At 59.3% G+C, this 15,149-nt stretch overlaps 1 protein-coding gene across 3 annotated transcripts in view; it reads left to right on the top strand.

The window, feature by feature from the left end:
* Positions 1–4,281: 4,281 nt before the first annotated feature.
* Positions 4,282–15,149, top strand: part of AGO2 (argonaute RISC catalytic component 2) — a 103,199-nt gene continuing 92,331 nt past the window's right edge. For 2 of the 3 annotated variants that reach the window (XM_047728577.1, XM_047728578.1), the window contains exon 1: positions 4,310–4,470. In XM_047728577.1, the coding sequence (XP_047584533.1) occupies positions 4,449–4,470 (22 nt within the window). In that variant the 5' untranslated portion in view covers positions 4,310–4,448. Of the gene's footprint in view, positions 4,471–15,149 lie in introns of all 3 variants that reach the window. The other variant, XM_047728580.1, reaches the window with a different exon arrangement.

A 15,149-nucleotide genomic window follows, 5' to 3' on the forward strand; every position in this document is an offset into this window, starting at 1 on the left:
ATTTTTCAGTGTCTGCATATTAGCCGCATCTAGGCTGCCTTGCCTTGTTAGATAACAGAGGAAGGAGCGGGTCAGAGAGCAGGTGCATCTCCTGGGCTTACACCAGCCACTGCCCTGCTCACACTCGCACATTCCCAGTCAGGATGACCTCCGCAGCACGGCTGCGTGAGTGGCCCTGGCTGCCTGTGCATTCAGGATTCTTGACTCAGCCTCTGTGCGGCGCACAAAATGACAAAGTGATGTATGTATGCAAACTAAGTGGTTTCCGTGTCCTGTTCATGTTGGGCTCAGGTGCAGATATTGCTTAGATGTGAATTTTGTTCCTACTATGATAGAAGTACTTGCCAACTCATAAGCACACTCTTGAGTTCTTTTTTTTTTTTTTTTTTAAGATTTTATTTGTTTATTTGACAGAGGCGGAGATCACAAGTAGGGAGAGAGACAGGCAGAGAGAGAGAGAGGAGGAAGCAGGCTCCCTGCTGAGCAGAAGGTCTGATGTGGGGCTGGATTCCAGGACCCTGGGATCATGACCTGAGCTGAAGGCAGAGACTTTAATCCACTGAGCCACCCCGGCGCCCCCACTCTTGAGTTCTTAATTCAGAAAAACAGCCAATCGTTTTGTTCAAAGAAACTTAGAAGGGTACAGCTGGAAGGGATCATGGGAAGAACGCTATCTCAGTGTTTCCCAAAGTGTGCTCCATGGAACACAGAGGTACCCTGTGACAAGAGTTCTAGGGCCCAGTGGGTGTGGGGCTACATACCTCTGTTCCTCTCCTTCCGCTTCATAGGATCATGATCCTTAACACTTTTTTAAAGGTTTTGAGAGGGCTTGTCATCGATGACTATGTTCAGTGCTAACTCAGTGCTTCCCATTTATTTGCCCCCTAACCCTACTTTACCCCACACAGGACATGCTTTTTCTGGTGTCTGCATTTTAGAGTTGGAGAAATGAAGGGCCCCCAATGTTGAGGGCTTCCTGGGCCCCACCCCCACAGGAGCTCAGGGTCTGCTTTCCCATCACCTCCCCCTGCCTCTCCTGCAGCCACCTGCTGAGCCGTGGCCCTGGCCCTGGCCCTGGAGCCCCAGACACGGAGCAGGTGCACGGAGCACCTGCAAAAAGGTGGGGCACCAGAAGACTCCTGAGTCAGCCCTACATCGCCAATGTCAAGTGCCGGATGAGACCTGGAGGAGCAGGGCAGCAGTGGTGGCGGTGGTGGGGGTGTCCTAGAGACATTTCATAGCAAGAGTTGGGGGGACTCAGTGAAATGTGTAACGTGTTCACGGATGGCGGGAGAGGAAGGCAGCGGGGCGCGGGGCTTTCTGCGGGAGGATGGACCCCCTGGCCCTCCCGGGGAGCCCAGGACGGAGAGCAGGCTGGGAGGAGGGAGGAGAGAGGCGCTTGGTTTGGGATTGTAGGCCCGGAGTCCCTGGGGGACCGGGCGCCGCGGAAAGGGGCGAGAGGAGGGGGAGGCTACCCCGGCCCGGGCAGCTGCGGGAAGAGAGCGGCGGAGGCGCGCCCAATCTCGGCGGCCGGGACGGGGAGCCCCAGCCCGGAGACGGCCCCCCCGCGCCAGCAGGGGGCGCGAGTGCGGTCCCCGCCGCGTCCCGACACAGTGAAGCGTCTTGGAGACATTATGTAGCCTGACCTTCTGCACCGCAGCCCTCGCAACAAAGTTACTCCAGGCGCGCGCGCGGCGAGGGGAGGCAGGCGGGGCTGCGGGAACGCGCGGCTCCGGGGCGGGGACGAGGCTGGGGATGACAGCAGCCACCGGCGGGGAGGTGTCGGGTGGGGGACGGCGGGCGGGAGACAGCTGGGGGTGTGAGGGAGGAGAGGCAGGCACAGCGGGCACTGGGGGACGTGCTCGTTCCCCAGCTGGAGAGAGAGAACGCGGGGTGAGAACGAGCGAGCACGGAGGCAGAGGGAGGCCAGGCTCCCCGCCGAGCAGGGAGCTCCACGCAGGCTCGATCCCGGCACCTCCGGTTCCTGACCCGAGCTGAAACCAGGCGCTTCCCCCACTGAGCCCCCGCAGGCGCCCCTCATGGGTATTACTTTCAAAATGTTTTATTGTGAAATACACAGAGGGTACAAAAAACACATAAAAATAAATGTGCAGCTTGAGACTTGCAAGTGAGCAGCAGGCTTACTGGAAGGACCCTTTCCCGGTGTCAAAAGCACCCCCCCCCCCCAGCAGTACCCACCGTGTGCACTCCTGGTGACCACCTTCTGGCTTACCTTACGATTTTTACTCATTATGCATCCCTAAACAATATAGTTTCATTTTGCCTGTTTTGGAACTTTTATAAATGTAATCATGGAGTATGGCCATTGGTTTCTTTCACTCAAGGATCTTGAAATTCATCCACATTTGCAGGGTCCTCATCTCCATGGCTAGGTTTCAGTTTAGGAGTTCTAGATCCACGCTTGATGGGGATCTGACTGGTAGCCGGTCCTGGGCTCCCAGGCACCCCCTTTCCGTGCTCTGAGGCACGCATTTCAGCAGCTCTACCTGGGGCCATGTGTTAGCTCTTTCAGGTGCTGCCAAATATTTTTCTCCAAAACGATCGCACTGATGCACACTCAGACAGTGACACTTGAGCAAATGAAGTTGTGCATCTGGAGAGCCTGACAAGGGCAAAGGGGAAGAGTCTGACCAAGCAGCCAGGGCCCGTGTCACACAGGCCGTTGTACAGCAAATTAAGGATTTCGGACCGAATGCAGATGGAAATGGGGAGTCAATGAAGGGTTCTGAACAAAGAAGACAAAAAATTGGATTTGTGAGCACACAAAGATGCCTGTTGGGTGGGGAGTCGGCAAGAGTAATTTCAGGGGCTTCTCGGGTGGTCCAGGTCACCTTGAGGGCCAGGGGTGGTCAGCCGAGGATGGGAGAGGGCTGCATGGGCATCCGGGAGGCTGATGCCATGGGACCAACCCCATTCATATCAATGATTTGCTGAAGATCGGTGTCCTTTTCAGTTTCTCTGTGGAGGAAATCAAGGTTTCCTGGCACTTTTTTAGGGACGCCTTTGAGAACTGCAAAGAGCTGGCAGTGAGCCTCTTTAAGATGCTTAACTCCTTGCGCGCAGAGCTCTTGTCTTCGCATCACCCTGGGCGGCAGGAACACTCAGTTCTTAGCACCCAGTATGCAGGTAACGCACCTTTATAGGTGGAGGAATGCGCGGGCAAGTGCGTTGAAACGACGATGAGCAAGTCCGGATGGCATTTCACCTTCAGACTTCCAGTCACCCACCAGTTCGGAGAGAAGGGAGGTAACTCTGGACTGCTTCCCTGGAAAAGGATCCCCAAACAGTTGGATCCAGGGGTCTTGAAGGGTGGAGGAGGATTTGGGTAGGAGGGACGACTTTCCCAAGTACAAGGCGGGTAAGTACCGAGACGCACGGAGGAGTATGATGGGATCCGAGAAAGGCCCCGCAGGGAAACCCTGCGGAGGCCCCAGAGCGCTGGGGAGGAGCCGGGGTTGGATCTCATCATTGATGGCAGCTAAAATTTACCAAAAACTTTACTGTTCAAGGTTTTTTCCCCCAGGATTACCTGGGTGCTTGGCCGGGAGGTGGCGGTGTGGTCGTGTGAGAGGGCCAGCACGCGTTCAAGTTCAAGCTCGGTGCTGGGAGCAAGCTTCCCGACAGGCACGTTTCGGTAATAACTTAAAAAAAAAAAGCCAGGCGGGGGTGCTGGGGCGCGCGGACTCCCCCGGCACGCCCGCACCGTGTCCAAGCTCCCCAGGCCCAGGTGGGGGTAAGGGTGGCAGGGGCCGTGCGCCCCTCCTCCCGCCGCAGCCGCCTCTCGGGCCCCCGGCGAGCAGCCAGAACGGGCTCCCCACGCGCGCGGAGGCGGCGGGGAAACCAGGGGTGTGTTTTCTTTTCTTTCTTCCCGGCCTCTGGCGGCAGCGCCGGCCTGGCCCGCTCCGCCCAGTCGGGAAGACGTCGCTGCTCGGAGTGGCTGGGAGGGGCCCCCCGCCCCGCGTCCGCCTCCGCCGCGGGCCCCCCCACCCTGCGCTCCCCGGGCCCGCGCCGTTCCCGCCCCCAGCCCGCCGCGGGGCCCCGATCCCGCCCCCCCAGCCCCGCGCCGGCTCCCGGCCGCCCGCGCGCCGACCCCGCCCCTCCTCCCCTCCCCCTCCTTCCCCTCGCCTTCGCCCCTCCCTCCTCCGCTTCCTCCCCTCCCTCCTCCCCTCCCTCTCTCTCTCGCCCCTCCCTTCCCCTCTTCCTCCCCTCCCTCCTCCCCTCCCCCTCTCTCTCGCCCCTCCCTCCTCCCCCCCCCCCCGCCCGCCGCCTCCGCCCGCCGCCCCGGCCGCGTCGGGTAAACCTGTTTGGCGAGGCGGCCGCGCCGGGGCGGATCGTGCGGCCGGCGGCTCCCTCCCGGCTCGCGGCGTCGGGGCCCGTGGCGCGCGCGCGGCCGCCCCTCGGCCCCGGAGCCCCTCGGCGGCGCCACCATGTACTCGGGAGCCGGCCCCGGTGAGTCCTCGCGCGGGGGCGCCGGCCCGGCAGCTCGCGCTCGTCCCCGCGGCGCCGGCGGCGGTTGGCGGGCGCGGGCCGGGGGCCGGGGGGCGGGGGGCGGCGGCGGGCGGGGGGCGAGGCCGCGGCGGGGGGGGGTCCCGGGGCGGGCGGGGCGGGGTCCCCGGGGCGGGCGGGGCGGGGGGGGCGCGGGACGGCGGGGCCGGGCCGCCGGCCGTTTCCCCGGGCCCCCCGCGGGCGCGCAGCCCCCGGCCTCCTCCGGTCCCGAGGCGTCGGGGCGCCCCCCGCGCGGCCTGGGCCCTTCCCGCGCCCGGAGCCCCGCGGGTGGAGCCGGAGGCCGGGGCCGGGGCCGCGCGGCCCGCGTGTAGGCCCGAGGCCCGCGCCCGCCTCGCCCGCCGCCCGGCCCGGCCTCCCGCGCGCGGCCCCGGCCCCCATGCGCCCCGCGGGCCCCGGCGGGGATGGCGGAGCCCGGCCGCGCGGCTGGAAGCGCCGGAGGGGCGCCGGGCCCCGTGGCGCCGAGCTCGCGGCGCGGACAGCGGGGCCCGGGGACGCGCGGCTCCGGCGCCAGCCCGAGCCCGGCGAGCCTGGAGCGCACTCAGTTTCGTTTTTCGGGTCGCCTGCGCTTCTGCGGCCCCTTCTCGGAGGGCGAGTCTGGAAAGGCTGAATTTCGGCCAATTCCCGTTGGTGTTAGGACCGTGGACGCAGAGGGACGGGAAGCGGCACCTTAAAACCCTAAAACTGCGTGCGTCTCATTTTCATTCCAGACACGCCGGCTGCTTATTCAAGTGCTAATTGCCTTTTACAATTTACTAGAAGACGGTGAGGAGATGTGTTGATTCCCTTAGCACCCCGTCTTACTAGTCCGCTCTTTCTTTGGGAAAGTTCTAAAAAAACTTAAAGGAGTAACACATTTCCCCCTTGTTTTAAATGCGCCGTGGAAGGGCGTTTGAGGTGCTGGGCCAAGAAGATGGTCAAGTCGTTGTAAAGCTTTTTTCCTTCTCCCACCAGGCACGTGGCTCCTAAATTTCCCGACGGGCCCTGCCACTTGGACGGGGCACTGCCTGGCCCCCTCTTTGTCCGCCAGGCTCCAGCCGGCTACGGCCTGCGGGCGCCGGGCTTGGTCCCGGCCCCAAGCTAGCTGTGCTCCCCTGCCTGGCCCCCCCGCAGCCACAGGCTGTTCCAGACTTGCTGCGAGTCACGGGGTCTGGAAGCCCCTCTTGATCCGCTCAGGCCCCTTGACCTCGTCCCTCACAGCTGTCTGTTCACAGACAGCGCTATGCCTTGTGAATTCTGAGTGTCTTTTTTTCTGATGACACTTAATTTGAAAGCTGCCCCAAGGCTGAGTGAGACCAACTTTTAAACCCTTCCAGGCTCTCCGCAATTTGGTTGAACAATGGGAGGTTACTCAGGTCTGGTGGGGAAGGGCCCTGGGCTCTACTGGCACAGTTCCGAGGGCCCATGTGGCTTCTGGAGACCCCGGGCAGGTGGTTTCCCTCCCCTCGCCACCCCCATGAAATGGCAGGGTAGCCCCTCGCCTAGCTGAGTGAGGCTCTCCCGGGAGTCCCTGCCACAGAGCCCAGGAAGTGTTAAGCTGCTACAGCGTGGGTTTTTTTTTGTTTTTTTCAGATCTTCAGTTTAAAATTTGAAGGCCCAGAAAAAGTAAAGAACCTTGAGGAAGGTCAAGCTTTTGTGTTGTGTCTTGAGTTAATTAATCCATAGGATGATGGCTCCCTGAGTTGGTGATGTTCATTTTGGAGCCTCCCGCAGGTTAAGAACCCTGCCAAGGTCCAATGACCAGTGAGCGTTAGGATGACCTGTTTGATCCCAGGCCGACTCCACACACTCTCCCTAAAGAGGTGGTTTTTAGTCCTTTTGACCTTGACCCCCAGTCAGAAGGACCTGTTACATCCAGACTGCTCTGGTGTGTGCGGTTGCTCCTGTATAATTGAAACGAGAGCTTTGGGACTTGCTGCTGACCCTGAACTGTGAGCTCTGCACTGGGGTGTTTTTCTCCCCTTTCATTTTCCGAGACCTGTCGCCCTCTGGGTCTCCAGGCTCCTCTCTGGTCACTGTCACCTCTTGGAAGAATCTTGCTCTGTTGTGGGCCTCTGCATTGTGGCGTGGTGGGGAGAGGGCCTCGTGATTCGCAGATAAACCTGCCCTGGAGTTGGCCAGCTTTGGTTGAAAAAATAAATGGGTCTCGTTCTTAGCTAATGGCTTGATGGGAATGAGCCCAAATTTCAGGCCCTGTGAGTGTGCTGTGATTACAAGGCTGTGTGCATTCAGTTTTATTCTACACACTAAGGCTTGTAATTTGGCTTAAAAGGAACTTTTGGAGTGCTGTCTTCAATGAAACGGTTTTGAATGTTATATTTCTTAATTTAGACTAATGAAAAGATGTTCATTGGGGATTGTAGAAAAATCACAGATCGTTTTGCTACTCCCAAGTTTAATATGCTCATTAAGCAACTTACTAAGTAAATTAATTCAAAAGGTAGAGTTCAAAATGCGTATATGTTGTGCCCACGATAAATGCTATTACCGTGGTGCCCTGAGGTTTGGTGTGTTACCACTTCTTAGTTTTTTAACTGTTTGCAAGAGTTAACGGTTCATGTGGGTTTTCCAGTGACCCTGAACCTTTCGAGATAAACAGATTAGTTTGTTGTTGTTGATGTTGAACAACTCAAAGATCTTGAACTAAGTCTGCGGGTGGCTAGTCTAAGAGGGCTGTTTCTTTGGTTTTATAGTCCTCAAGCTACTGTTTGTTACAGTGCTCAGGGCATTGCTACAAAGTAACTTTTGTGACCTAGAAGTCTTGTTTGAGAGGTGTCTATCCCAACCGTGCCTGGGAGAATAACCAGTGCCGCTGGTCTCCTCCTGTGCCCGGTGCCTCTCCCCACCCCCACTGTCAGTGACGCTGTCCTTGTCCCTGGTGATGGTGTGCGTTTGCTATCCAGCGGATGTCCCTATACTCCGGTCAGGCTGCCGCAGGCCGGGCTGCACGGATCTGTTATAAGCCTCAGCGGCTGTCAGGACGATCTGGGCTGGCTTCAGATGTTTGCCCCTTTTCCCCTTTTGCTTTGTGAGTATACTTGAAGGCCAGTTCCAGTTCTGTCATTTCACCCCAAATACTTCATCTGGTGCCTAAAGAACAGGGTCCACCCAGACCCGTTTTCACAGTAGGCCGTAGTCAGGTTCCCCCGTCATCTCGGGAGCGTGTTTACAGCGGGTGGTGTTGGGTCGTGGGTTTTAATAGAAGTTGACACATAAATTTGGTTTGGTGTCTTTTGGGGCCCTTTAATCTGGACTCTAACGCCAGCACCCCTCCCCCGCCAGTCCCCCTGCTGTGGTCTTGCTGGAGACACTTAGTCTGTAAAAGCCCCCCTCCCCTGTTTTCTGAAAAGAACCCTGTTCTTCAGGATCCCTCTGTTTTGCTGAGTAAGGCTGGTTGGAGACCCATTTGCCTGTGGTTTTAATTCTGATACATCTATCTTAAGCAGTGTTTGTCGACAGACCCCTTTGCATCTGGAATCTTCTGTGGCAGGAGAATCCTGTCTGCCGTGGTGCTCTGAGCGGAAGGCGCGTTTCGGGATGTATAGAAAACACGGGTGGTACTTGGGAGGCGCGTGCGTTTGTCTCTGCGTTTTTAGAGAAGATGGGGATGTCTCTTCCCCAGGTGTGGGGGGGCTCTGCCGGGTAAGGTGGGGGAGACGGACTCTCCTCAGTCACCTCTGTCCATGCTTGTTCCTGTTTCCCTAAACTTCGCCGGCTCCCCCCCTAACTTTGTCGCCTCGTTCTCTGTGGGTGACTCCAGTGTGGCGCCATGGCCGTGGGCATGCTAGCCAGTTAAAATACCACTAAGTTACAGTCTTCTAATTTTTTTTTCCTTGCTTTTCTCAAAGTTTAAAAACCTGAAACCACTGATTCGTCTCTGGGTGCTTACTCTTCGTGACCAAACACCTATACCGTCCTGATTTATCTTTCAACGGAGCTGTACCCTAGGTGACCAGTTTATTGTCTACACTGGGAACTCTTCAAGCGAACGGGGGAGGGGGGGCTCCTAATTACTCCCCTGAGACAACAGGCACACACCAGGGCTGGGCACACACGATGGATGTCTCCCTGCCTCAGAGCGTTTCTTACATCTTGGGCTTGTACATTGGCTCACAAATGAAGGGCTTAAACATTTTATTTATTTTTAAGATCTACACGCAACGTGGGGCTCGAACTCATGACCCTGAGATCAAGAGCCCACAGGCTCCACCAGCTGAGCCAGCCAGGTGCCCCTGGGCTCACTCATTTTAAGACCTGTTTCACTCTTCAGTGGCTTTGCTCTTACTGAAATCCTCAGGTCTGAAGGATGCGAGCCTGGTCTTTTTTTTTTTTTTTTTTTTTAATTTATCTGACAGGGAGAGATCACAAGAAGGCAGAGCAACAGGTAGAGAGGGGGGTGAAGCAGACTCCCTGCTGAGCAGACAGCCCGATGCGGGGCTCGATCCCAGGACCCTGGGATCATGACCTGAGCTGAAGGCAGAGGCTTTAGCCCACTGAGCCACCCAGGCACCCCAGAAAACCCCACTTTTAATCTTCCTCTTCTCTCTAGTCACAGCTAAAGCAGTGGACAGATGGGGGTTGTCATCAGCGCCAGTCCTGTGGCATCCGGAGTCTCAGTTTCCTCATCTGTGAGCGGGAAGCTGGGTCTGGCTGGCTTTGGTCCCCTCTGCTGACCTCTGACAGGTCAGAGGCTGGGGCTGAGGAAGGAGCCAGGGATCCTGGGAACCCTGGACATGAGGACCCTGGGGGCCACATCTGTGATAAGGAAGGTGGGTCCGGGGACCAGAAGGTCCCATCCGCTTTGCTGATCTGACAGCCTCGTAAGGGAAGAGAGAGGCTCTGGGGGTGCCCGGGGGGCTCAGGCGGTTAAGCGTTTGACTCTTGATTTTGGCTCAGGTCCTGAGCTCAGGGTCGTGGGACTGGGCTCCACACTCAGCGGGGAGTCTGCTTCTGTCCTTCTCCCTCTGCCCCCACCCGCCTCCCCCCCAACCCCTGCTCATGTGATTACACTGTCTCGGGCGCTCTCTCTCTCTCTCTCTCTCCCTGTAAGATAAATAAATAATTAAATCTTAAAAAATGGAGAAGAGGGGTCTTGGCAGTAGTGTGGGGGGTGGTATGTGGAAGTGGGAAGGGGGAATTGTAGGCAGGTTGTCAGGTCCTGAGAAGGTGGGGGCCCCCTCTGGGTGGGATGGCTGGGGCTGGAGTGATGGGCAGGACCCCCTCGGGTGCCCCCAGGCATAAGCTGGGGCCCAGGGTTGGGTCTTGGTGTCCGTCCTCAGTAGGTAGGTTCCACTTCCTTAGTGACGTCTGCTGATGTCTGGGCCCCGAACTGCCTGTTTGTCGCTTGGGGACCGCAGCCAGCCGTCATTTTTCTAAGCCTCCGTTTTCCTACCTGGAAAGTGAGACTCATCGCACGGCCCTCAGGGTTGTTGAGAGGACAAGGTGGGATGTGCTGGAGACCCCTGGGCTGGATCTTCGCTCTCAAGGGGAGGGGGCAGTGGGTTTGTCTGGTGGTCTGGCCCGGCCCTCTCGCAGTGCAGGGAGTTCTGAAAGCGTGAATGGGCGCTCAGCACAGAGCCCGCCCAGAGGTGGCACCCCCAGATGGTGGGTGGGGAGCTGGCCGGATCCTCGTCTTTGTGACCACATTTGCTACCGTTTGGACGAGCTCCCTAGGGGACATCACTCCATCTAGCTTTGTAATGGGTAGGTGATGACAACTTCAGGGAAAGTATGAGACGATAGACTGGCAGGCTGGGGGAGGAGAGGCCCGTGGGGCAGGTGGACATGTTGAGACTGAGATGGGCTCTGGGGAGGGGGCTGGAGGGGCTCAGGGAGGTGGAGGACAGGGCTGAGGGCCGAGCAGGGGCGTCTGAGTGGGCTCGCAGCGGGGGCTCTGTGAGTGGGACCTGCGGGCTGTGGGGGAGTGAGCCCCGCTTCTCCAGTCTAAACAGCTCGTCCAGGAGCCACCCGAAGATCCTGGAAATTAAGTTTTGCAAACGTCCCAGGTGATTGCCGTGTTCTGTGCGGTTTGAGGCCCACTGATGGGAGAAACGAGAGAGCGGGGGCGCCGGCCCTGGGCCGTGTTTCTGGGAGGTGGAAGTGTGGAGGCTCCAAAGTGGGCTTTGCGACGACTGGAACGAGTCTGGCTTCCCCGGCTGTGGTTCCCTTTCCTGATAACGCTGCCGGGTCGGCCCGACGCGCCCCCCTTTCTCGGCCGCCTGCTCTCGCTGCAGCTCGCCGCACGGGTCCGTGTTGCTTTGAATGCGGCCTGGCACACCTTCCCTTAGAACTACGGCGGAAGACTTGGAAGGGTGACTTCTGGGGGCTTCAGTAAGTTCCCAGTGAAAACTGTTCCGTTTCCGGCGTTAAGAACCCGTAGCACAAACCCAGAACTACAGGGAGCCTCAAAGCCAGCCGGACCGCGGGACCAAGGCGGTTCCCGCCCCGAGTCTCTTTCATTGTAACTTAAACCCCTCTCGGGGGTCGCCCGGGGCAGTCACCCGAGGGCCCCCGTTTGGGTAGTTTTTCAAGTTATTCTGGGTATTTTGGCTCAGAGCTCTGGTACTTAAGAGTTGGCACATAAAAGGTCAGAATGCTGGGGTTCATAGGTCAGACTCATTTCAGAAGCTTGTCAGCTTTGACTCAAAGCAGAATCCTACAACCGTTGCGAGGTTTTCCATACAATGTCTTGCTCATTGGTCCATGGGGCAGCTTGAGCCCAGCGGGCCCGTCCACGGGGTGGAGGACTGAGTGGGGGTGCTCCACGAGCTCGATAGTGGGGGCCCCTCGGGTCGGTCTTGAACCATGCTCACGCAGGGTGCACTGGTGGGGGGGCATCTGACACAACTGGGGGGCTGCCCCCGGGTATCTCCGTCACAGGCGGTGGCCGGCCCTCCTGTCCCGAGGGCACTTGCATTCGTGTCCTTGGCCCCGTCCTCCTTGGAGCAGGGTCCTGGCCACATGCAGGGGGCTGGGCAGGATGTGAGAAGGCCGGGGCTCCAGCAGCATTGACTCCCTGGTCCTCACGGCTAGTGGGCCAGACCATGTGTGTCCCTTTGTAGAAACAAAGGACTTGATAGAGAAATACTAGCCATCGGCTGGGAGAAAGCCAAGGGTGTGCGGAGATGGCGAGGGCTCTGGGCAGAGGCTGGGGCCAAGGTGCCTGCAGACCCTGGGGGTCGTTAGGTGTTCCCGGGGCATCCCCCACCTCCCCCGCTGCCACAACAAACCCGGGGCAGGGGCTGCACGCCGGGCCACCCACGCTCACATCCTGGCTGAACCCTTAGTGTCGTCCTTGTCCGGAGGGCGAGCACCTGGCGGTAGAGGGGCCTTGGTTGGACCAGAGAAGGCAGGCGATGGCAGCAGCTTGCCCTGCACTCAGGGCCTGGACAGCGCCTCCTAATTATTACTGTTCTGCCGTGTCCATGTGTCCTTGCTGTCCACCTGCACCACAGCCCGTTTGGGTGTGGACGTAAGCTCCCAGGTGCCCCTCCTCTCCGTGGCTGATCTCTGGGTCTTGTCTTTGCAAGCAGTGAGGGACAGGAAAACATTTCAGAACCACGTCCCTGGTAAACACCCTCTGCCGGGTGCCTTGTATCCGCGGCTGCCTCGTGGGGCTCAATACCAGGGAGATGACAGATCGGCCTTGGGGCTCCGAGCTAGTGCTCCCACCAGCATCTCTCAGAAGGGCCCCACGGCTAACGCGGTGTGGCGGTGAAGCCGGCTCACCGGGACTCACCATGCTCGGGGACCCGGCTGGCAGGGTCGCATGGGCAGGAGTGACGCTGACGGAGCACCAGGCTCGGTCTCCACGCGACATGCCCGCTCACGGCTGGTTGGAACCCTACACCCGGTTCTGCTCGTCATTCCTATGTGGCGACCCTAGAGTGGCCCTGTCAAGGACGGGGGCCCCGGTGTGGGGGGACGTTGCTGGGAGACTTTGCCCTTAACATGGTGGTGACATGCTCAAGCACGTGGCTCACCGCGAGAATGTCGAGTTAGACACGGAAGGTGCCTCAGAGCCACGGGGACTGGAGATGACAACCTAACCTCGAGCTGTGGGCAGGGAAGGTTCGAGGATGGACAGTCGAGCTCGTGTGAGGGGAGACGGACGGTCCAAGCGGGACTGGCTCCCGGCAGGTGGCCGTGCGGGGGCTGGGGTACAGGCTGCAGGAAGGCCCGCCAGCAGGGTGGGGGAGGGGCAGGTGCGTGCCGGCTGAGGGTGGGGAAGTCGTGGGAGAAGGACTTCATGCCCAGGAGGGACTAGCCGGGCAGAGATGTCAGCTGAGTTTTCTGACGCGCTGCTGTGTTAGGAACAGAGTGGGGAAGGGGGGTGTGGCAGGGAGTCTGCCTGGAGGAGGCCACTGTGGGGGGCTGAGCACAGGGCAGGGGCTGGAGGTAAAGGAGTGGAGGCGTGTGACGCCCCCGCGGGCCCCCGGAGCGCCTCGCTTTGTCCGGAGCCCTCTCGGTGGCTGCCCGCCGCTTGTCGTCCGGTGCGTACCCCGGTCACGCTGTCCTCATGCTGCTTCAGAAGCAAGCCCTGCCGGGTAAGGGGGTGTCTCTGCCCGTGTCCTCCCGGGGGTCCCCTAGTCACCAGTAAAGAGACCAGCCCTCCCCACCGTCCCGGGCCGCCCAGCGCCCCTTCATACCGCCCCGGTGGATTTCAACAGGTGACGGAGTCGGGCTCCAGCTCGGGCCACGTTGTGGTGGGCTGACGAGTCGTTTCAATTTTTCTGAAAAAAGTAACAGCTTTATTGATGTATAACTCGTGTACCGTGCATTTGTCATTTAAAGTGTTCCATTTCGTGTGTTTTAGTCCATTTACAGACCGGTGCAGCCACTCGCACAGTGTCTGGACACTGTCCCCCCCCCCCCCCCCCAGGGAAACCCTGTGCCTCCAGCTGTCACTCTCCCCACCCCGTCCTCCCCAGCCCAGAACAACCACGTCCTGGCTCCTCATCTCTAGCTTTCTCTTCCTCTCCCCCCCTCCTCGCTGTTTCCCGGTAGAAGAAGTGGCTCTGTGTGCTTGTCCCCCACACCCTGGATTTCCTCGGCTGATGACATCTTGGTGTCATCCAACGTGTTCCTCTGTCCTGTGTGGATTTCCTGCAAGTCAGTGGTCAGACCCAAAGGCTTGATCGGGTGCGGGTTCTACTTCTTGGGGTTTGAGAACTTGGGGACGTTGCTGCTTCGCCACGGCTGTGGGCCCTTCCTCAGGAGGCGGGTCTGTCTGCCGTCCCCTCGTCAGGCTCCGTCCCTTCATCAGGACGTGATGTCGATGGTGACAGCTTTCCCAGCCCCCGCTTTGGTGATGGGTGTATCTGGAAGGCAGAAGGATGTCAGGACAGCCTGTTGAGAAGAGAGAGGGTCCAGGCAGCAGCTGCTGGGGGATCCTGGGGGCTCTGGAGGGGATCGGGATGGGGGGGCGGCATGGGGGGAACGGGATGTGGTCTGAGGGAGGGGCCGCTTTGTTCCCTCAGAGGCAGGGACCCCTGCGGGTGGTTAGGGAGAGGATTCCCTGATAGAATGAAATTTAAATCCCTCAAAAAGTCCACCTACTTGTGTTGTGTGTGTGTGACAGGTGCAAGTGGGAGGTCTCACGCACCTGCAGGAGGGGAGGGGCTAAGATTTTTGCCGGTGGCTGAGCAGGGGTGGTGGGGGAAGCCTGCAGGTGGGGCTGGGGGCCAAGACCCTCCCCTGAGCCAGCCGGAGAACGCTAGTGTCGCTGATGACGGAGCAAGGAGGGAGCCGCTGGGCAAGTTTTAATTTTTAATTTTTTAATTTTTTAAAGAGGTTTATTTATGTATCTTAGCGGAGGGAGGGGCCGAGGGAGAGAGAGGCCTCCAGCAGACTCCCCGCCGCGCGCGGAGCCTTGATCTCAACGTGAGATCGCTCGGGAGCCGCTGCGCCAGCCCCCCCCCCCCCCCCCGCCCCTCACCCGGTCTTACATTCGGGCCCCGCGGAAGGCCGTTCCGGGAAGTCCAGGAGAAGAAGCCACAGTCTTCCCTCGGCCCCCCCGCGTGTTTCGTCTGGTGCTCGGTGTCCTTCAGTAACAGACACGGTCAGCTGCATCCGCCTGGGCCCCTGGTCCTCTCGGTCACCCTCGGTCTGTTTCCAGCACCCACCGTGTTTCCTTTCTCCTTCCTGAACGTTTATTACATTTAATTGCTGATTGTTTTACTCTAGTGACTTGAAACTTGTGTACACTTTTGAAAACTCCCACACCCGGCCCCCCTTAGCGCTTTTTCTGGCTGTGCTCCTCCCTTGCCCTTATGAGCCTGTGGTGCTCGGCGGCCGTGGTCTCTCCCACCCCTCTCTGGCACGCAGGGTGGCACTGTCCGTTGAGGGTAACGTGTGCTCGGTGGTCTGGAGGGAAGAGGGCCGTGGGGGCCGCTTCTGGAATGACTGACTTACCCAGGCGATGGACGTCCGTGGGACAAGTCAGATTCTAACGTGTCAGAGAGCTGCAGAGAGTGGACACCGAGAAGCCCTCCCTCCCCTCCACCCCGCAGCTCCCCTCTCAGGGGTGCATCAGTTCTAGACGCGGCTGAGTGCAGTGGGCGCCCCCCAGTCCGTCCCGCTGAGCCAGACTTTTGGTGTGGCCGGTGGAGGTGGGGTGAGGGGCA

Source organism: Lutra lutra, chromosome 4 (assembly GCF_902655055.1).
Source record: "Lutra lutra chromosome 4, mLutLut1.2, whole genome shotgun sequence".
NCBI classification, from domain to species: Eukaryota; Metazoa; Chordata; class Mammalia; order Carnivora; family Mustelidae; genus Lutra; species Lutra lutra.